Source organism: Camelus ferus, chromosome 7 (assembly GCF_009834535.1).
Source record: "Camelus ferus isolate YT-003-E chromosome 7, BCGSAC_Cfer_1.0, whole genome shotgun sequence".
NCBI classification, from domain to species: Eukaryota; Metazoa; Chordata; class Mammalia; order Artiodactyla; family Camelidae; genus Camelus; species Camelus ferus.
In genome coordinates this window covers 11889790-11913580 of record NC_045702.1, presented here as the reverse complement: position 1 = coordinate 11913580, position 23791 = coordinate 11889790, and the positions used below count along the sequence as shown (strand labels likewise).

General features: G+C 38.3%; 1 protein-coding gene across 2 annotated transcripts in view; it reads right to left on the bottom strand.

Moving 5' to 3' along the window:
• The window catches only part of EXOC4 (exocyst complex component 4), a 698176-nt gene that overhangs the window by 495492 nt on the left and 178893 nt on the right, over positions 1-23791 (bottom strand). For both annotated transcript variants that reach the window (XM_032483367.1, XM_032483368.1), the window contains exons 8-9: positions 12038-12183; positions 7597-7685 (exon numbers count right to left, since the gene is read on the bottom strand). In XM_032483367.1, coding sequence (XP_032339258.1) covers positions 7597-7685; positions 12038-12183 — 235 coding nt within the window. The remainder of the gene's footprint in view (positions 1-7596; positions 7686-12037; positions 12184-23791) is intronic.

Genomic DNA, 23791 nt, shown 5'->3' with positions numbered 1-23791 from the left:
AAGCTGAACAAGGCACTCTGGAATGAGGATGGGCTGGTTCTTCAAGATCCAGGCACTGCCAATATCTCCAGCCAAATCTACCATGCACAGTCTGATGCAGTATGTTACAATGGTTGTGTTTAAAAGTTATTTTTTCTGTCGGATTTTTAATAATAAAGCAGTAAAGCTATACCATTTGAACACCGCTCAGAAAACCCAGTGTGTGATTACATTCAGCTTTTGCTCTAATATAATAATGACTTTCATATTCCTGTCATCACCAATACACCATTCGTTTTATCAATTCTTAATCTCTTAATTGTTAACAATGAACAATGGCCAAAGCCATTGACAAGAGCTTTGGTGTCCTTTCTATTCACTCTGGTTCCCAAAAGTAACAAATTATCATCAGTAGAAGTCTGTATACATAAACTGATTTCCTTAATTAACACAAAAAGTTATTTCCAACTTGTGTTACAAAACAAGAAAAGCCTCTCACACTTTAATGTATTTATCCCCCATGCCCACTGCTTGAAATGCCCACCCCCTTCCTTCTTTATCTGGAAAGCGTCTCTTCATCCTTTATAAGAAGCTTGAGCCTTCAATGCTTATGAAAGCCTCCCTGCCTTTCCCAGAACTTGTATGCACATCGCAGTTACATACACACACAACTCTCACAATGCGTATCAGAGCTCTGATCACATGTTTGCATGCTGAATGAATTAGGATCTAAGTAGGGCTGCAAGTAATAGAGAATCAAAATACTAGGGACTTAAACAAGACAGTTTATTTATTTATTCTCAGAGAGAAGTCTGGGATCGTATGGTGGCTCCAGGCATCAGAGTGTGGCACGTCACAGTCAGTCCCAGGAACCCAAGCTCCTTTGATCCCATTGCTCTGCCATCCCTACTGCCCACCATGCTTCATTCATATTGGGCACGTGAACATCTTCACACAGCACAAGTGCACCAGATGGGCGAGGAGAGCCCACGCTTTCCCTTTAAGACCTGAAGTTACGCACATCACTTACTGCAAATTCTATCGGTGAGAAGTAAATTAAAGGTCTATGGCTGGCTGCAAGGAAAGCTTAGAAATGTTTCTATTTGGGGTGGTCACATGCCCAGCTAAAAATCAGGGGCTCTGTTAATATAGAACAGATGCTGAGAGACAAGAGCCAGTCTCTGTGATGCACTCATGATTCTACTGTTCTTCTGCCTAAGGTTTTATGTCATTGACTAGTTCTGCATGATGATCGAGGACCACTTCTCAAGAGCGAGGCTCTGGGGCTTTATGGACGCTTTGTGATGGCTACCTTGCACTCTCAAGATCCACTTTCTCATGACCTCCAGGCTGTTCCACATGGTCCAGCTCCCAGTGGTTTGTCCACTGGGTAGAGAAGACGTAGTATGAACTAGAGTTATTCAGGAAATAAATCCATATTCTATCAACTAAGACCACAAATGAAGAACATTTTTAAATAAAGTAAGTATCTACACTCAGGCTAAGAGCTGGTACACTCAGTAACAACCATGGCATAAGAACACTTTTATTTCCTAAATGATTTGAAATAACGCATCAGTCTGTTCACAACCTGAGGAAAGTATATTTATTACTTACTACTTCTTAGAAACAGATAAAGAAATTAGCTTTTATAAAAATTCTATTATAACTTCATTATAAGACAAATCTTACATAAAGGTAAGTTAAGATGGGTCTTTTTAAAAAGCAAGAATATAAATACACCAAAGGAAGGGGAATCAATTTTTATACACTGTTTTAGAACCTATAACACAAGAGATAACTATAAATGATTAAGGTTACTTTGAAATAATTATATGCAATTTTAACAAGAAAAAAGTACTTTTTTCCCACGTCCCCTGCACACTGTTACCCAATTATTAACAAAGTCATTAAGCAAAATTTTAAAGACTACGAAGAATTTTCTAATCAGATTTATATCTAATCAGCTTTGTATCTTTCCAAGTGCTTCTTACATTTCAGGCTGAGGAACAAATGGGTGGTATGAGGGTAAAATTGCTGTACCTCACTTCAGCCAAGATGTCCCTGAAACTGTGGGCATAAATGAAATCATGCTTTAAATGCTCCGTTCTAGAACAGCTTGTTACTTAGGAGAGCCCTGTTATACACTCTTCAGTAAAAAGGACAATCAACTCATGGTTAATCTGTTTCAAATACTGCTTTACCTTAAAGCAAGGTAACTCCAAGCAGATTAATTACATATGATATCATTACGTATTCACAACACCAGTCACCAACAACCCATTAGAAAAAAATACTCAGACAATTCACGTCAGGTCAGTATAAGAGCCCAGTTTTCCCTGATGCCAATCCTTTCATATTTACTATGTAAAGCAAATCCTCTTAAAGAAGACAATTCCCCTAGAGATTTACAGAATATTTCAATGTCAGGGCTATAGAAATGCCACTTATTAAACTAATGGGAATAAAAATGGCACTTTTAAAGGTAGTATCAAGTACGAACAGAAGTACTAAGAAAACTGAGACAGAAAAGAAACTATAATCAAAACTGAGTATACATTTCTACTTGGATCTGTGACAATTAATGTACTCCACCCATCTGTGAGTTGTACCATGTTTAAAACTGAGCAAAGACAAATCACAGAACTCCTGCTCTCTTTATGAAAGTTCCCACTAGAATTTCTCAAATAAGTAGGCTTATACCTACAAACAAGGAGATAGTGAGTGAGTGTACTTCCTTCACCACATAGTTTCTAAACTCCTAAATCAAGCCAAGAATTGTCCTAGGCACTGGAATGCACTAACAAGTAAGGATTGCCTTCTGACTGAAGTGCAGAAAATTAACAAGTTAATAAGATGTACGTATTAGGAAAAATATTATGAGGAAAATTTAAAATATGCTGTGATTAAGAATGGGAGTGCGGGACTGGATGCTGGAAGAGATAAAGAAACAATAATGAGATCTGGGCAGCAGACGTAGGTCTGGGAGTTATCTGCACCTGGGCCCTAAGCAAAGCTTGGTTGCGGCTCAGATCGTCTGGGGAGCGTCTACCCGGTGAGCAAAGGAAAGATTCCAGGATGAAACCAGGGACACTCCCAAGGAGTCCTGCAGAAGGCTCAGAAAGAACATGAGGAGGAAGGAAGAGGAAAATAGCTGGTGAAAGACCAAGTGAGACGAACACAGAAAAGCCAACACTGACTCTGCCAAGACGGAAGTCACTGGTGACCTTGAGAGCAGACTCTGCAACAGGGAGACCAGAGGGGAGGAGGAAATGAGAGAGAAATGGAAGAGGACACAATTCTCCTCATTCCACAATGAACAAGTCTCTACAGCGCCATTTTAATTTTAATCAATTACAGCTATTCTAATTTTTCCAGAGTTTTAATATCTAATTTTATAGTCACATTATCCGCCCTAAAAGAGTCAGAAGTGGTAACAGTTCTATTTTTCAAATGAGAAAACCAAGACACAGGGGACTGATTAACTGAAGAGCTTATTTTGGTCATGAGCAGCATCAAGTATTTTGATTTTTTTTTTCACCCTCATGAGATAATGTGTTCATCAGTTATCTTATTCTCCTGAAGAAGCACACATTAAACCTGAGAAGCTATATTCAAGCTAAATGTTCATTAAAACATTTATCTTTCTAACCTACAACAGAGCTGTCTAAGCAGTACAACGAGGGAGCAGAGAGGCTCAAAACAACAGGAAGTCTATGATTAACGGAGACACATACGCAAGTTAGATTTCCACCTGTTTGCCTGCACACTTTGAAACAGCACCCCCACCTCCTCAGCCCAACTGCCAACAGCAGACTATATAATGAACCATCTGTACCCTAACAGTTAGAGCCAACTGAGATGGGTTGATGATACCAGAGAAATCTCATTTTTTCATTCTTTTCCCCCTTGTGTGTTGTTAGGGTGAGTAACATTTTTAATTGCGTGATGAATTGAGAATGTTGGCAGGAACTTAACTTTCGTCAAGTTTGAGCTGCTCAATGTTACTTTGATAGCCTTTTCTCTACCGCTCTCCAGCAACAGAAGGAAGAGCTGACCTTATGAACCCAACCACTGGGAAGCGAAGCCTGCAGCTACGTGGCATTAAGAGAAGAGACAAAATTCTTCTGCCAGTCTCTTATGATTTGACTGAACTATTCAATTATGCCTTTTCAGAATAAGCTGAAATGCAGATCTCACTGTGGTCCTTGGACCAGCCAGATTAATAGAATGACTGAAAAAGAATGGCCATTTTTAATGGAAAATAGATGTGATTCCCCTCTCCTTTCTCCAGCTGAAATATCAAGAGCATTCATCAGAGAAACTTTTGTTCCCGAACAAAACACTGTAAAACTTTTTTTTTTTTTTTTACAAAAACTGGTCAGTTGATAAGTCTCTCACCAAGCATATGATGTGTCAGCTCAGCTAAGTTATTTTTTAATGATTATTATGAACATGATATGTTTGCTAACTACTTTCTCCCCATAAGCAGAGATGAATCCTCCTATTTTGCTGAACACTGCTAAGTACAATAGACTATTGCTTGAAAGTTCCCTCTTTCAATTAACTTTCTGAAGGATGGGAACATTCCTAGTTAGCTTATAGTGATTCTTCAATTAGCCATCCTCACAGAATGAAATGCCTCTGTAACTTAGCTGGATTTTAAAATGTTTTTTAATTACATACAGCAGGGTTGTCCTAGGCCAGACAGCTCAAGGGCAACATTTCTATTTAATAAAGCCATGTATAACCAGCAAGAACAAAAATGTACCTAGGCATAGCCTCTGCTTTGCCTTAAACTTAAAAACTAATGGAAATCTATGAAACTGATCATGGCTGTCGGTGGTCCCATCTCCTCTGGGGCCCTTCCTAACCCCTCAGCGGTAGGCTTTCTATCCTACTGTAGACTCTGCTGTCCTCATTCCTTCTGTACGTGGGCTGGTCGGTATTTGTTGAACAATTACTATATGAAGCACTGTGCTAAGCACAGGAAATAAAACAGTATTTCCTTCATGCAGCTTAGAGTGCAGTGGCTAACTCAAAAAATGAAAATTAATCCACAATATAGTGTGGAAAGTGATCAGAAAGGGAACACTAAAGATGTGAGCACACAGCAAGGGCCACAAGCACAGGGGGAGAGAGTGTGTGTGTGCTAAGTTAGCGACACCAGGGACCGGCAGGGAATTTCATATACTAAGTTGTTCACCAGAACAACTAAATTTAAGTTGGAAAGCTGGGTAAGGTTTAGCCCTAATTAGGAGACATAACAGAATTGATGTGAAAATCTAAGTGACAGTCCTAGTAACAGTATTCGAGGAGAAAGACAAAGGCATAACATTTGTGACATGTCAGGCACTTTGCTAAACATTGTTTATACCTTAACTCACCTAGCTTCCACAACAGCCTCATGGGGTAGGCACTATTACTTCTAACCCCATTTTGAGATGAGGAAACAGAGGCACAGAGCTTAGGAAGCTAGGCAACAGGGAGCTCGATTTTAAATGTGGACAGTGTGGGCCAAGAACCTTCTACTCTTCATTGACTGGCTCTACTGTCTCTCAAGAGATCACCAGCCATGAGTGGCGAGTGCGGCACAGAAAATCCTTCCACGTGGCTACTGCAGGGTGTGGAGTGCTCACTCACGATGCCTACTATCTAACCAAAAGATAGTAACCGCCATTTATCCTTGCTCACCAACGATGCGTGAATCTGAGTGAACGACAGGGTGCACTGTCCCCGCTAACTACGGGGTCTACCTTTTCATCTCTAACTGCCGAATGAAAGGCTTTACTGTGGTGCAGGATGCTGAGAGCAGGTGAGGTCGTGCGCCTGTGGGGACAGGAGCTACTACTCTCTGTCCTTTCCACTCAGCTTTTCTGGCAACCTAAAACTGCTCTGAGAAATCAAGTTGATTAGTTAATAAAAATGAAATAATCAGGATTCAAGCCAAAAAAACGGGGGGGGGGGGGGAGAGAAAGAAGAAAGACTCTGTTTGCCCTTATTAAAGGAATGTCATATACGAGAAACCAGGTGGAGAAAAATTATGGAGGTAAATTTAAGCTATTCCTTAGGCCAACTCTGAATTTAAGAATAGGACGCTACGGTAGAAGATGGAGACATGGAAGATATCTCCGGCCCGAGATAATCTGCTACCCCGCTAAGTGGCAGTCCAGGTATCATCAGCCCTACACGGATGTGTGTTCAGAAACTGCCATTTCCTTCCAAGCTTTTCAGTCCACCCCATACGCCTGGGAGGTAGCTGCCTACAGAAGCCCAGGCCACCTTCCTCCTTCACTCCTTCATTTGTTCTAATTCTAACTACTCTCTGTACTCCGGTACTTCAAAACTCCGAGACACACACATATTGTGTCTACCAGAACAGTTAGCAACACTTTAATATTAAACGAAATGCCTGTAAGCTAATCTCCTTTTCCTTATATCCTCAAACATATTTTCAGGCTTTTAGCTCTGGTAACTGTATATATGAGCTGTGGAATTATTACTGTGATCTAACTATGAGACAGCATAGCAGGACCTCTGGAAAAATTTACATGTATTTAGATGAATTATGAAGGTGAAGACAGGAATGACCAGGCAATAATCTTTCAATCTGGAAAGGCCTGGCTGGCTGCTTCATATTATTTTGATGTAGAATTATGATGCGTTTTAAAAACTAAATATTTAACTGTGTATACTAGTCAATGCAAAATACTCCAAGTGCCTGTAATGCATCAAAGACAGTGAAAGTGTTCTTATCCATCTTTCACGGAGAAAGCCCACAGTTTTAAAACCAAGAATCACTCCCTTCTCTCAACTCCGCTAGCAACTTTATGCATCCCGTCTACTTAGTTGTTACCACTGACTGCCCAATACTATTATTGATATTTATTCATAACACATTTCCTTACTTTCTTAAGGCTTTTATCTTTTATTTCCTTGTACTCATCCAACGCTTAGATGTCATGCACTTAGCAGACCCTCACAAATGTTTAACTGATCACATTTATCATGATTAGCATCCTTTTGGTCATAGAAAAAGATGTTATTGGTCTGTTTTTTAATTTAATTAAGTTTACTTAATAATTTAGTTTCTGAAGTATTTCATTCTGCAGATTACAACTCTTCAATAACCACATATGAGTATCAAATATCCTGTGTATCAAAGTTACGTTGATTAGAACAACTTCTTCCCTTTAAGTAATAATAGGGGCTGCATTTGCCCTTTTTTCCCAAATCTCAAGTACTCTTGCCATATTCCAGAAAGTATTGAAAAGAGTAATTAAAAGTAGCAGTGGCAGCCACAGAAGACTACCTTCCCCTAGATTATGACTGCATGCTCAGAGTGCCATCTTTAAGCAAGAAGACACTGACCTCATTTCTTTTTGCTCTGAGTTCCCACTTGAATGGTAGCAGGTCTATAAATCCTGTGGCCCTGGTAATAGTTTAAGCTGCTTGGCAGCAGAGGCTGGGACATGATAGAAGAAACAGATTACCAAGTCTTTAAATCTTTGTGATCTTGAAAGATTCCTGTGAATGCAGACTTCAAATTCACATGCTATAAACACGTCAGATCTTCCTCCAGAAAACACATTTTTCCAGAGAGGGTCAATTACCCACCTTGAAGTTCTCCACTCCGACTGTACAGCTCCCTTCTCTGTTCCCGCAAATAGGCGCTCATACTGATGGCATGGGAGGACGATTCGAATCTGCAACGAAACGCAGCGTGAACTGTTAGGAGTAATCAAATAGGTGATGTCCAGCTACATAGACTCCAAAAATATTCTCCTCCAGCTCCCTAGTGTTCCACAACCAAGACATTCTGGCTACTCCAGGCCAGAGCAGGCTGCCATTGACCTTGATTCATGAACAATATTCCTGTCTGAACGCTCCTCCATGGCAGTGTTTAAATCTTATGCTCTCCTCCATCTCACCCGGTACCACTCAATCTGTTGCAACTTTCTTTCACCTCCAGATCCCTTGCCAGGATCCCTACACACAGCAACAGCAAGAGCATCCTGCAGAGTCATTCTGTTTTGCTCCAGTGCTGCCCCAAAGCCATCAGTGACTGTCAGCTGCCACCACAGAAATACCAGTGCCTCACAGCAGCCCTCCTGCCAGGCAAGCTCCCCCCATGAGAGGACTGCACTAAGGGCATGGCAGAAATGCTGCTGAATAACTTCACCAAAGAAACAAGGCATCTGTGGTCTCTCCTCCAAAACAACGTACTTTCTAAACGGCTGCCAGGATTCTTCCCTGCCACCTATCACTTAAAACACTTCCAAAAATACCAAGCTACAAAATGTTTGTTCACACCTCGCCAGGCACTGTTTCAGCAGTTAGAAACATAGGGGACAGGTTCCTGATAGAGAACAGGTCTTTAAAAGCTAACACAATGACTATAAAATGGAAAAAAAGAAAAACGAAAAGCAGAACCACAGTCTGAAAAGAAACCTGAAGGTAAGGAATCAAAAAAAAAAAAAAAAAAAGGTAAAATCATGACTTTATCAAACTGTAAGTTCTCTGATGTGCTAAGAAATTCCATTTTAAACCTGAGATTTTCAGAGTCAGGATAACAGGCTGACAGGAGAAATCCTTCTAGGAATCACAGCCACCAAGAGGTAAACAGCGACACAATGAAAGAGCAACAGTGATCGTGGGATAGGTTTCTGGTCCCGACTAACGAGCCCAAATATTTTCTTAATTATGCCTTCTTTAGCCATCCTTTGACAAGGAGGATGAATACCAAGATCAATGTCAGTCCGAGGGAGACACTTGGGTTACTTGCTTCTTCCTCTGCACTCTGCCAAGAACTAAGAGGGCACTGACAGCCAGAAGGCAGGCAAAGTGTGCGGTACTTCAAAAGTGCCACCTGCCAGTCAAATGCTGAAGAGAAGCTACTGACCTCCAAAAAGCATGCTGACAGCTATTGATCAAAAATGGCAAGGGAAGAAAATACAGTCGTGAGCAAAGAATAGAGAGGCACACATTATACAGGAAGAGAGACCTTAAACACAATTAACCTTGGCTAGGGGCAATTAAAGAGAGTAATACAGTTCTTCATGGATGTGATAAAAACAGGTTACAGCTTGCCAAAATCTCAATCCTTTATGACCTGATGCATTTTTACTACTCAGGAGTTCTTTCTGTGTGTGCAACAAGTCACAGATTGGTGTAATTTTACAGTAAAAGAGGCACTAGAAATGAGCCCGTCTCACCTCCTTCTTTTATAGCCAAAGGCACTGAGGCCCATCGAGATGGGAGGCCTGCCCTGACTTACATGGCTCATTAATGGTGGAACCAAGACTAGCAACAGGCAATTGTGTAATAATAGCCTAATTCTGCGTGGGTGATGAGTTTTTATTACTATGGAATAATTATGAGCGTGTAACAATTATTTAAGTTCATTTGTTCATTTCCAATAATTTACATGTTTTCTGATACCACAATTTCAGGACTGGCCAAATGTCTGACAATGTTTATGTGGTCTAAGGTTGAACAGGGTGAGAGCTTGAGAGCATCTAATCTAAACACCCTGAAACCTACTTTCTGTAACGCATGTAGATTTAGAATGGTAAATTGAGCTAGGAGAGGAGAGGGGAGGGGAGAATGGGAGGAGGGGAAGAGATGGGAGGAGGTGGTTTGGGAGGCGGTGAGGGGAAGGAGCAGAGAGAAGAAAGAAAAGGCTTAATGGTTAGACAGCATTTGAGGCTGTCTTAGTTGTCTCCATCAACCATCTTTCCTCCTACCATCTTTCTTGCTTGTTGGCACAGCCCTGATTCTACCTGGGCATTCTGCTTTCCAGCTCCCTCTTCATAAGCAGGGTGCTTAGGATAATGGGCTTCCTCTCCGACTGGAGAGCTGCTGTTGAAGGTGAACCCTGACTGGTTTAAGACAGTCACCCTGGTCTGCTCCCCTTGCAGAAGATAGTTTGGCAGTGTCTTACAAAAGTTAAACATAGTTCTACCATCTGATCCAATAATCATACTCCTAGGTATTTATTCAAATGAGCTGAACACTTACATTAACACAAAAACCTGCATATGAATGTTTACAGCTGCTTTATTCATAATTGACAGAAGCTGGAAGCAACCAAGATGTCTTTGGATAGCTGGATGGACAAACCAACTGTGGTACATCCACACAACCAGTATTAGTCAGCAACACAAACGTTGCCACAAAAAGCCACAGAAAGACATGGATGAACCTTAAATGCATATTGCTAAGTAAGAGAAGCCAGTCTGACAAGGCTATGTACTGTATGATTCTAACTTTTAGATGTTCTGGAAGAGGCAAACTAGAGAGATAGTAAAAAAGATCAGTCCAAGGGTTCAGGGGGATGTTGGAAAATAGGAGATACTTAGGGAAGTGAAACTATTCTGTAAGATATATGACATTGTGCATCTCTCAAAACCCACCAAACTATACAACACAAAGAGAGAACCTTAATGTAAACAACAGACTGTAATAATGATGTATCAATACTGATTAATCAATTGTAACAATGTCACACTAATGCACTAATGTCCATAAGAGGAGAAACTGGGAAACAGAGACTTATGGGAAACCTCTGTATTGCCAGCTTAATTTTTCTGTAAACCTAAAATGGCTATAAAAAATGAAGTCTAATAATTTAAAAAATGTGCAGGACTAAAAATGTGCACACTGTTTTCTTGGCACAACCATTTTTACTGGAGTGGGACTGAATGCAGAGAAAAGGAAAGGGCTGGGTATGATAAATTTCCAATGGGTTAATCTATTCATTTGGGGTTCTATGTTATTTGCAGACTAAAGCATTTTAACTGATATTGTATCCAACCCCTGAATAAAACTTTAAAGAGAGAGAGAGATATCAATAAACAGAATGGATTTTATTCCAGTGTGGGCACAGTAAATCTCCTCTCCTCTTGACCACAAGATTCATGAACTGTTGAAACTTTCCTTAATGATTAAGAGCTCTATGAATCCATGAAATAAAGAAAAAAACCCAAAACAACAACAAAAAAAAACCCTCAAAAGTGAATCAATAAAAGACAGGGGACCTTCAGCTATTCAAAAAGAATGAATTCACAATACTGGGATGATACTTCTGTACTCACTGTCTAGGCTTAAATTTACAGATACAACTCTTAAACATCTGTTAACTCCTCCGAAGGACATAGGACTGCCAAGATTTAAAACCTGTTTCTATCACTTGTTAGCCATGTGAACTTACCTAAATTCCTTAACCTCTCTGTGCCTGAATTTTTTTTAATGTGTAAAAACAGGATTAAAAATAGAACTCACACCCGTAAGATTGTTACAACGAATGAGTAAACAAGATAATGCATGAAAAAGACTTAATAATGCCTTGGCTAGCATGCAGTAAGGACTCAGTAAGAGGTAACCACTACTACAGCTGCCAAAATTTGATATCATCTGAATTAAATGATGTTTAACTGAGATTATTTTGAGAAATTCATCTACCGCAGTGCCTGGTACATAGTTAGCACTCAAGCAATGGTAGTTGTTATCACTGTTATTCTTAATGCCAATAACAATATCAACTGTTAGCTGTTGCCAAGTGACATACAAACACTTAGGATACATAGCCAAGTGAGGTCAGCTAAGACAGTAATTAGAAAAAAAGAATTTCCAGATTGTTCCTTTATTAAATCAAATAAAACCCAATACTGTGTAGCTAGGGAGATTTGCATAACTTTATTAACAAAGACTGTTTCTTGGTGCTTGGGGCCTTTTCAAAGGCTGAAATATTGCATTTCCTTTCATTTCATATAAAATTCCCCAGAAACAAGAGAATTTCATTTCATATAAAACTCCGCAGAAATAAATTCCAGAAATTTTTATTAACGGTTCTAGGTAGTCCACTAACTGTATTCCAAAATACCCACTTCCCTTACAGAAAACGGAAGTACAGAGAATTGAATATATATTCACTTCCCATAGATTATTTCAAATCAACTTTAACTGGGTGAAATAACGGCTGTCAATAAAGTAGAAAACTATTCTACTTAGATGTAACACATCTTGACACCTCTCTTACCAACAGGGAGATACTTACTTGAAAAGAGAATTTTTGGGCCTTTGAGGTTTCTTCTTGGCAAAAAAGGCTGCAAACTCTCGTCCAGTGCTGGCGTAACTCAGTTGAGCTGACGGTTCAGAGGCCGTACGAGTATTTTTCATATCCAAGTACTCGGTCAACAGCATCTGTACAATCAGATGAACAGCTTAATATACACATTTATTATATGCAATTAAGAAAAAGTAATTTCAAAACCACAAAGACCTAATTCTAAAACCTCCTTGACATTCAGAAGTATATTAACCCAGCTATTCCTATTTCTAGTTGTAGGTCTAAGGAAAAATTCATTACAGCCAGAAAATCATCGATTTGCTGCCTACTCCTAAAAACTGGGAACAGGGCACTGTGGGCATTTGCACAAGGAGGTAAAGGGAAAGTTTTTATTAAGGGTCTACTATGTGTCAGGCACTGTGCTGAGTTAATCAATGTACTCCTTTAGTCATAACTGAATCCTCATTATTCCAAATTATAGCAGCATGAGCAACAATGCCTTAGTATTTACTGAAGGCTTAATATACTAAAGGGCTAATCCATTTAGATGTGTTACCTAGAGCAAAGTTTTCTCAGGTAAGTAAATTCCCAGATTACAGATAAGGAAATGAGGCTCAGGAGTTGCAAAGGGAGCCCTAGTGGACTGATTATCAGAACAGCAGGCCAGCACTTTAACAAACCCACCAACCAGAGAAGCACAGGCCACAGCCAACTACATAGTCCTGACCTGCAAATAATTTCCAGGGCCACTACTCAGCTTTAGAGCTTCAAAGTGACAAAAGCAACAGCTTCTTTGATCACTACTGCCAGCAGGTCCTGCTTATAAAAATCAATCCACTTTAGAGCCTCAGGGGTTGGGGCCGGGGCTAGAATCAACTGTTCTACTATTTCTCAGACAAGTGTTGCAAAGGTTCCCACTGCTGTGAAAGAAAAGAGTGGATCTGGAACAGAAATCACCGTGGTTCCTAAGAAATCTAATCCAGGACTGAAGTATATCAACTCATTTCTAGAATCACTTAGCACATTTAAAATTCTAAGATAACGAAGTGGTAGATAGAGTACATGTAGGCAAGCTATCCTACTCATGACTGAAGTAAAAGCTTTGCACAGACTCACAGTCCCCTTTAACTACTATTTCTGCATATATATATATAATCGTTCATTCAGTAAAGGACTGAGGATCATATTAAGCATTATCAAAAAACATTTGTAAAGCATTTGTGAATACAACATTGATCCAAGCGTTAAAGCCAATTATGTCTCTATTATGAGCACATACACACTACTGAGTACTTGTCAAATATTAGACATTTTAAAAACAGGATTTCACTCGATGTTCAAATCTATGAAGTTAAGTGCTACTTTCTGTAATTTAGAGATGAAGAAACTGAGAATTCACGAGATTAAGAAACTAGCCTATATGCATATGCAGGGGCAGAAGTTAATGAGAAATCTCTGTACCCTCCCCTCAATTTTGCTGTGAACCTTAAAGTACTCCTTTAAAAGTTGAAAGAAAGAGGAAGGAGGGAAGGAAGCGGGGGGGGGGGGGGGGGGGGGGGGAGGAAGGCAAGAGGAGGGGAGGGAGGTAACTAGCCTAAGGTCTTATAATTACAGAGTAATAGGCCAGGAGTTCAACCCAGGTTTAACTGATGCTGAAGTCTGTTCTCTTTCCCATGACACTCTACTCTCCCTAGAAGTATAAAAACTATCAATGAGAATGATTACGGGTGGCAGTAAATGGACTTTATTTATTTCATTTTCTGTTCTTTTCAATAAAGATTTCACTGGGAAAGCATAAAGCATGTTAAGAGATTGGTCTTTTTTTTTATTTATTTATGCAGCCATTGGAGTATTATTCCGCATGCTGATGAAGTCATACAGTGAGACAAATACTATCTCTGCTAACGCATCCCCCAAACTGCACAAGAGTCAGGAGGATACTGAATTGGGTTTCCACTTTAGTCACAACTCCAGTGAGGGACTCAATTATTTTGAACATTTGGCACTAACGCTAACAAAGTTGGCAGGAATCTGTGATCAAAAGAAGGCCAGGGAGGAAAATAAAAGGCCAGTAAATCAGAAAAGAATTTAAAATTCACATAACATAGAAAGATGTCTACAAATGCCCCGGTTTCACTCAAGTGTTGGTTATTACACCATTATGACAGAAGTAGGTTTCTACCAAAGCATGAAGATGCGCTAAAGCAAGTAATCCTTTGGGGATAATTATTACCCTGGAATTTAATGACTGTCCTCATACAATAAAACATTGACCGACCAAGGCCCAACTAACCAGCGTCCTTTAAACCCAGCTGTCTTCAGAGCACTGTTCTTCCCCTCCTTCCCCCACAATCAAGTCCCCTTAATTATTAGCTCTCAGGATTACTAGTCTATCTTTATCCACCAGCTTCTTCCTTTCTATCTACATGTATGTACCTTCTCAACAAACATCTTGCTTTGAGCCTTATATTCTACCATCTTATTTCCGTTTTATCTTTAGATTCTAAACTTCAAAAAGCAGCCTTCACGTATGTCATTTCCCTTGCCGTGACACAGCTTATTCCTCATTTCTCTCCCAAGTTCCAGTCCCACATCTGCGACTGCATGCTTGACCTATTCACATATTTCACTGATAAAATCAACCCTAAATTCTGAAACCTAAATCATCTTCTCATAAAATCAATAATCCCTTCAGTCAACTTTCTGGGTTTTTTAGTAGTTTCTTATTCTCACTGATATCCAGGTTTAAAACGTCAAAACCGTCTTTAATACATTTCTTCATCCTTTGTATCCACAAAAGAGTTAGTGCCCAAGTTCATGAATCACCCCCTTCTCAACTCTCTATTAGGTGACCCCTTCTGGTCCATTTTGACAGCCACCACCTCATGCAGTTTTTCTCATTTAGTTTTCTGCCTCTCATCTTTTATACTTCCTGTCCTTCTGGAGGAACTGCTCCTTCTGTAGAAACACCACCAACAGAGTGATATTCCTAAAAACACAGGTGCTGCTGTCATAAGGCTCCTCATATCACCTATAACTACCTGACCCCAGTATACATTTCCAATCACGCCTTATTCTCCCTAACATGAAACCAACACTCCAGTCAAGATCACCTACCTAACCTACCTCTGAATATGCCTGGGCCCTCTCATTTTGGAATGCCTACCCTAGATTACCCTCTCTCTTAATTCCGAACAAACCCTTCAGAGTTCCAGTGTTTCCTCTTCAATGACCTCTTTCCCAGGCCACTCTAGGTCACCCGAACCCTTTTCTGAGCTCCCAAAGTACTCATTTTACACATCACTCAATAAAATATTCATCCAAAATTGCCTGATACAATTAGCTATTATTTAATGAAAAGACACCTGACCATTTACAAACATGAGGGATTTTTCTATTCCTTAAATCACGGTATTTCTTCATTTCTACCACGGAGCCATGTAACATACAGGTGAATCAAAAAATACAGCGAACTGCTGACTTCTTAAAAAGCATGTGATAAGAAGCCTTGATGCATATGTTGTTATATGTAAATCAGAGCGTCTCCAAAATACAGCCCTCAGTGCAAACATCTATACTATGAGTAAAACAAAAAGGATAGGTGTGATTTTAATCATGGGCTTTGTGATGTTTGTTTCTTTCACTGTGTTTGCCTCTTTTTCCTAATAATGTTCATCATCAGCTGAAAAAATAATGCTTTAAAACAGCTAAAGTTTTATGTTGACAGCCAAATTGGCAAAAGTACAATTTTTTTTACTATCTCAAAGAACAAATAAGCCCCTACTTCTAAGATGTCTGAAATGTGTTTGAATTGAGCTTAATCTTTGACTACAAAGTCTTGACATCAGATGCTTGGTATTAAAACATAACCATATCATTTCTCAGTGAGTCTACATCATTGTGGATAATGTACCACATTTTCCAAATTGTTCATAACTATCCTAACCACTCATGGACGAGTTCAGATTTCCATTTTTATGAAACGAAATACACTATACAGTTTGTCTTTCACCTGGGGTAAATCTCCCAAGACTGGAATTCTGGGGCAAAGGGCATTACATCTAATATTAAATACATCCTGCCCACAGAAAATCTTCAGAAGATAATCCCATGCATGTTCTTACTGACTCTAAATTCCTTCATATCTCAGATGTTCTTTTCTTTTCTTTTTTTTTTTTTAAGTACCTGGAATTGCTGTTTCTGATTGATCAAGAGTTCAAAAAATTAAAGGTCATAATTTATTTGTGTTTTAACTTAAAAGGTATTCATTGTGGTAGAGTGCATGCCTAGCACATATGGAGTCCTGGGTTCAATTCCCAGTACCTTCACTAAAAATAAAAAATGAATAAACCTAATTGCCTCCCCCTACCCAAAAAACAAATTAAAAAAGAAAAAAAGGCATTCATTTATAAAACCAAAGACAAGAAACATGAAAACATAGCTGAAAAGCACCTGAAAATCTACATATCCCAGTGATATCCTGATTCACTGTATTTTTGAGTATCTAGTATGTTAGATGATTCTGTGGTAGAAGCAAAGAAATGTAATACTTTAAAAAGAGCACATATAATGGGGTGGTCAGGTATCTCTTCTGCTATAATATTGATTAGCAGTTGCTAAGATGCTAGTCAGAAATCTCATGATATAAAAAGCAGAGCCAAGATTTTGAGATTCATAACTTGCTATAACATGGGTAACATCATTCTGAATGAATCCCTCATTTACCATTTAAGCCTCCTTATTTAACATATTGTCTGTGGTTACTTGTGGTTATTATACATGTAGAATTTTCTAAAAATAAATATGGGATTTACAGGCTGAGAATTAACACACCTCCTGTCTTCAGCTTCTCCATTTATCCAACTAGTTGCTCCCTGAAACACCCAGATCCTTGTAGACACTTAATGTGCTGGGTCCTTTTTAGTATCTTCCCAGCTTACAAAATCCTTGCCTCATCTAAGGACTGTTTCCCAACCAAACAGTGGATTCTGGTAAACGTGACCATACTAGGATCCCAGCCTTTCAGTCAGAGCCTACGTCACCAAGGAAACACCCAACTCCCAATTAGCCAGTCAGATTCTTTTCCCCAGGAATGTGTTAGTGGGATACAGTCTGTGCTGGCCGATGTAAGTGAGAAGATGTAAGAGCTTGGGGGCAACCCCCTTTTACCATGCGGCTGAAAAAAATCTAAAAAAACCAATCTGTACAGAGAGAATAAAGAATTAACCAGATGACCAGAGAAGAACAGGAGACACACAGAAGAGAGATTCAAAGGTTGCAATCAAAGTTTTCCATAGTGCAAAGGTCTCAAATCCAGTTACTGATAAGGCCTTAGATTTTCTACCCCTGGTTTCTATGAATATTTCCTTATAGCCCTTAATACATTTTCCTTATTTTTCCCTTATGATAACGTGAATGAGTCTTCACTAAGATATCTATGCATACAAGGCGGGAGGGGGATGGTAAGGGAGTTGGAGATTTTAGATACTGACAGGTATATACAGAATAGATGAACAAGTTTATACTATATAGCACACAGAAATACATTCAAGATCTTGTAGTAGCTCACAGTGAAAAAGTATATGAAAATGAATATATGTATATTCATGTATGACTGAAAAATTGTGCTGTACACCAGAAATTGACACAACATTGAAAACTGAGTATAACTCAATTTTAGAAAAAGGTATCTATGAATAAACGAGTATATACTAACCTGCATCTAGTAATGACGTTTATATCGCAAGTACTACTTTTGTGGAACACTGGTATTTCATAACAGGAGCAGTGGTTTGCACAGATTTCAGTCTACACAACTGGAAAACTAGTTCTCCTGACTAGTAACGACTATTCAATGATATACAGAAAAGCCATACCAAATTTGTGCCCCTAACCCTCACCCCCATGAATCAGAGAATTAGGCTGCTTCATAGCAGGAGCAATACTACCATGAAAAAAATCACCTTGAGCTCCCAATATGAACTAAGGCTCAACTTGTGCAGTATCTTGAATGTGCCTACAGTAAATACTGTCATCTTCAATAATTTGCTCTTTTAAAATGCAGATGCCCAGGAGTTTGCATTCTGGGAACAGCAAAGTTGCTTCCATTGGACTAATCCTAAATACTGATAATAATTATAAAAGCTGAAAGAAGTATAAAAAGTAGTAAGTCTTTTAAAATTTCTTCTTTAAAATAAGGCCCTGGAGAGGAACCAAACTGGCAGAAACTGGTGGCTACGATCCCTGAAAGACGAAAGGAAGCACACTAGGTAAATTCCTCTGCCTTTTTCCACGAGAGCCCCTTCCAGTTCCCATGGAGAAGGAAAGTACCCAATACAGTCTTACGGGATTGAAGGAGACAAGGCCGAGGTCAAAGGGCACCAAGAGGTCCAAAATTTGAGAAAAGAAATTCTCAAAGGCAAAGGAGGAGCATATCAAGGTAATACAACCCTCAAACTATCTCCTTGATTCCAGAAAATATTAAACAGGACCACCATTTAAAATTACCAAAAACTATCAGATTTCCCCCACAAGGCTGCTAATGGATGAAATATCAATGACAGAGAAAAAAACAGGAAAAGTTATTTTTTGAATATAGTAGTCTCATTTTCCCATTGTATAAGGACTAAAAAATTCTGCAGTAAGAAAACCAAAAGAAAAATTAACAGTCATCCGAACACGGAATGGCTGTCTGCTTAATTATACTCACAATCAATGGCAATTGCATCATTAAAAGCACTATTAGTACGGTCTTGTGAATAACCCCTTAGTGTTCAAAGTAAAACATACTCAAAAATTCCAAGAGTACACATGTATTTCCTGGTTGGTCCTGTATCAAATCCCTGATCGGCAAATTCTCAAAGAGCTCACGCTTAGCTCCCCCCATTACCCCAAGAGAAGAACTTCTTAACAAAGAAAACCCAGATTTACATAACTTTCAAAAGAAAGTTTTCATTTATTTTAAACATGTATTTACTTAATACATAAAATATGAATGGTATAGTCCGAGATATAAAAACAAGACTCAAAAAAAAAAAATCCTCCCCTAATATCCAGTGAATTTTACATATATAAATAAAAAATTTAAGTGAGTTAAGAGCCAAATCAGTCAATCAGTCCTTCCCTCAATGTGCTTATCTAGTAAGAGAGACACACATGAATGACTATAATACAAGGGAGAAAGCGGGAAGCATCAGGTCAAAGAAACTGCTGTGAGCATTTACGAGAAGGCCAAAACTGCTCCCAGTTTGGACGATGAAAACCAGTTTCAGGATCATGGTGCTATAGGACATAAATAGATTCTTAAAATGTGCAAAAGGCAAAAAAAAAAAAAAAAAAAAACCAGAATAAAGAAATGATGCTGAGGAAATTTCAAGTATCCTTATAACAGCAAATAGTTCGAGTAGCATAAAAATGAAATCTGAGAAGAAAGCTTGGAAAGGTGGGAAATGGAAAGCTTCTCAGGGCCTTTTAACACCAGGCTCAGGTACTGAAGTCAAATTCAAAATAAGGGGGCAGTAAAAAGCTTTGACTAGGGAAATAAAATGTTTATTAATATAATTTAGGTAAATTAATGTACCAGCATATACGAGAAAGGAAGGCAATGAGATTGGGGGCAAAATGAATGATTAAGGAAATGTGATAAAGAGAGGGGACAAAAATGAAAAGCCTACCAAGATCATTCAGGATAAAAAAGAGATGTGAAACTAAAGTAGTGATTGTAACTAGATCATACAATTAGTATACAGTAAAGTGTAATAAGACTATACAATTAGTGAACAGTAAAGTATAAAGTAATGAGATTGTACAATTAATTAGACACATTTGTGAGTCAACGCAGAGAAAACACTTAACAAAATTTAACCAGTTATTCTATGAAGGAAAGAAGAGGAGAAATTTTAAAATGGGTAAAAGTTTGCATATGTGAAGGACTAAAAAATTGTGATTCCATGAACACTGATTAGGAAGGCAAGAAAACGGGTTGGATGGGGACAATAAATTTAGTTTGGAATACTATCCCTTGTGAAGCTTATGAATATTCATATTCATGTGTACCCTCAAACACATAATGTGAAAGGGTAAATAATGTTGATTTCTCTGATTTATACATTAATTAAATTTCATTAGGATTGTTAAGTGTACGTCTCTAAGCTCTCTGAAGGATACCGTGAAGGACATGTATCTGAATATTCGTAATCTGGTTTTATCCTATAATATTTTTAAAACAGCTTTGTTGATGCATAATTTACATACCATAAAATTCACCTATTGTAACATACAGTTCAACCATTTTTAAGTAAATGTACACAGTTGTGCAACTATCACTACAATCATTTTAGAACACTCCTAACACCAACAAAGTTTCCTTATGATGTAGCTGAAAGTTTTTCACAGAGCCTTTTATCAGACTGAGAAAGTTTCCTTCTAGTTCTAGTGTGCTGAAGATTTTTGCTTTGGTTTTATTTTTTTTTAATCATCAAAATGGGTGTCAAGAGCTTTCCCACGTCTATTGAGATGATTATGTAGGTTTGTCCTTTATTTTATGAATATTATACATTCATTAATTTTCTTTGATAAATGCCACTTAACTGTGGTATATAACACAGTTTATATTGATGAATTCAATTTGCTAATATTTTGTTTAAGATTTTTGCATCTATGTTCATGAAGGATATTGCTGTACAGTTTTCCTGTGCTATCTTGTTTTTTGATCTGGGCAATAATGGCCTCAAAGGATGTGCTGGATAGTGATTCCTCATCTCTTTTTCCTGAAAGCGTACGCTTATATTTGTTATAGGACAATTCAGATTTTCTGTGTCTTCTTGAACCAGTTTTGGTATTTTGTGTCTCTCTAGGAATTTGTCCATTTCATCGAAGCTGTCTAACTGGTTGGCATAAAGTAGTTCATAATAATTCATTATAATCTTTTTAACTTCTATAGGGTCCACAGTGATGCCTCTTCTTTCATTCCTGATTTTCTCTTTTGGGGGGGGGGGTTCCTCTATCAGTCTAGCTATTTATCAATTTTTGATCTTTTCAAAGAACCAACTTTCAGTTTCATTACTTTTTTGTATTGTTCCTCTGATTTTTATTTCATTGGTTTTTCACTTTAATCTTTATCATTTCTTCCATCTGTCTGCTTTGAGTTTGATTTTTTTTCCTTTTTCTAGCTTAAGGTGGAAACTTAGATTGCTGATCTTAGGTCTCTCTTATTATACCCATGATGTATTTAGAAGTTTGTCGTTTTATTTCCAACTATTTCAGAAGTTTCAATATTCCCCTTGTTTTTATTTAATTCTGTTATGGATGGGGAACATACTTTGTGTGATTCCAATCCTTTTAAATGTATTGAGCTTTACTCCACAGTCTAGTGTATGATCTATCATGAAGAATACTCTATGTGAACATGAAATAATCTGTATTCTGATGAAGTGGGTGGGGTGTACCAATATGTCACTTTAAGTCAAGGTGCTTGACAGTGTTGTTCAAATATTATGTGTTTTCTGTCCAGTTGTTCTATGAAAGAGAGTACTGAAATCTCCAACTATAATTGTTGAATTTTCTACTTATTTCAATTGTCAGTTTTTCCTCCATGCATTTTTGATCCCAGTGTTTTCATGATTTGTCATTTACAGCTCACTCATAAAAAACAGAAGACAAGAGACCATGCTAGGGGAAGACACAGAAGTGGTCTCAATGCCCAAAGGCACATTCCTAACTGTAGCTTCATTATAATAGTCTCTGCCCATTTCACCAAAAACATATTTTAAGGTTCTTCTACATAATTACATCACTCTCTCCTGTTCTCTCATCAGTGATGACTACCAAGCTCCATGGTTTTCTTACACCGTTACAAAAACGTCAGCTACTGGTATCACAGTTTTACTCTGTTCTAAGACTCATATGTTTCATCCTAATATATTAATGACTCCTTTTATCATTAACAGTCTTTCTCAGTCTCCTCAATTCCAATGACCTCTACTCTATTACTCTTTGACATTCTTTCTCCTTTGGAAATACTCTATATCCAAGGTCTCCAACTCTGAATTCTCCTCTCTGACCACAATGTTTTATCTCCTCCAAAAAAATACATACACCTCTTGTTTCTCTGTTGGTGCTAAAATTCTAGAAAGACTAGTCTACGGATAGGAATCACTTGGAGAAGTACTTTAAAACAAAGATTAATGTGCCCCACTTTAGAACTGCCAAATGAGAGAGCAACATAGAAATGTAGACAGTCTGAGTTTGCAGTTCCATCACATATTAGCCATGTGACCTCAGCACATTACTTAATCTTGCTAAACCATATTTCTCTCATCTGTGAAATAAGGAAAATAGAATCTACTTCATAGAATTAATATAAAAATTAAAATAAATATCATATATAAATGCTTGAAAATAAAATACAATAAAATGCTTGGCTCATAACAGACTACTATCATCCCTGGGCATGAGGCTCAGCAATCTGTTGGATTTTTTTTAATGCATCACAGGAACCAAATAACTAAGGTATTACCTCTCTGTGCCTGAGAACCTTGACTTCCTCATCATCGATAAGACAGGAGTAATAATATTACCTATCATCAGGATTAAATGAGTTAATGCTGTAAATCACTTAGAATATTACCTGGAGCATAGCAAGCACTTTATAATTCTTATTAAATAGATAAATAAAATTCTCTGTGTATCCTCACCATCTTCTCACTGCTGTCATCTTCTCCTCCTTCTTCCCTCCCCCTCTTCTCTCTGCAGTAAAGACCTCAATTACTAAATGCAGGCTTCTGCTAATATTCATTCTCCAAACTTTTGGAATGCTTCCTTCCATTTCAGTGAGTCTGATGACCACATTTTTCTTCTTAATTATCTGAATGTTCAATATTCTTACTCTTGCTTTTGTTTGCTTCCATTTTAGTTTCACCTACATTTCAGGTGATTCCCAGATCTCCCTCCACCATCATAATTTCTCTCAAGCTCCAGAGATGCACTGTCATTTGCCTGCGACAGTTACTTATCCCAGTAAGGAACTGAAAATAGACATCAAGAGTAGTGAGGCATGGGGTCAACAAACAGCCTGACCAAGCGAACTCTTTATTATCACCTCTCTTCCAAAGGAGGGACGAGGAGGGGGGGTATTGCTCAGTGGCAGAGTGTATGCTTAGCATGCGTGAGGTCCTAGGTTTAATCCCCAGTACTTCCATTGAAAAAAGAAAACAAACAAATTAAAAGGAGGGAGGAAGGGAAAGAAGGAAGAAGGAAAAGTCCCCTTAATTTCTCTCTGTTAATACCACTGGTTTGGTTTTCTGACCTCCCAAGATTAAAATCTGTAGTTCGTTCTGATTCTTTTCAGTCTTGTTCTCCAAATCAACTGTGAAATTCTATAGTATACTGCGCATCTCATGTCCATTTCCTCTTCTATTTTCATTCCTACTCTTATCCATTTAAATCTGATCCTCATAGTCCATTGCACAACTTAGTACAACAGTCTCCCAAATGGTCATCTGCCTTACACCTCTTGTGACCATCCTTCCCACAACCCGCTAAGCTCACTAATGCAGAGTTCAAGGTCATCACTCTTCTGCTCAAATCCTTCAATGCCTTCCTCCTTGCCAGCAAAATAAACCTCCATCTCCTCACTGTTATTCAGCACCTTCCACAACCCCTCCTAGAGCCTTATTTCCTATTAAGTTGTTTTTACATAATTACCATCTGGTTAAATAATTTCCTGTTCCAAAAATAGGTTCC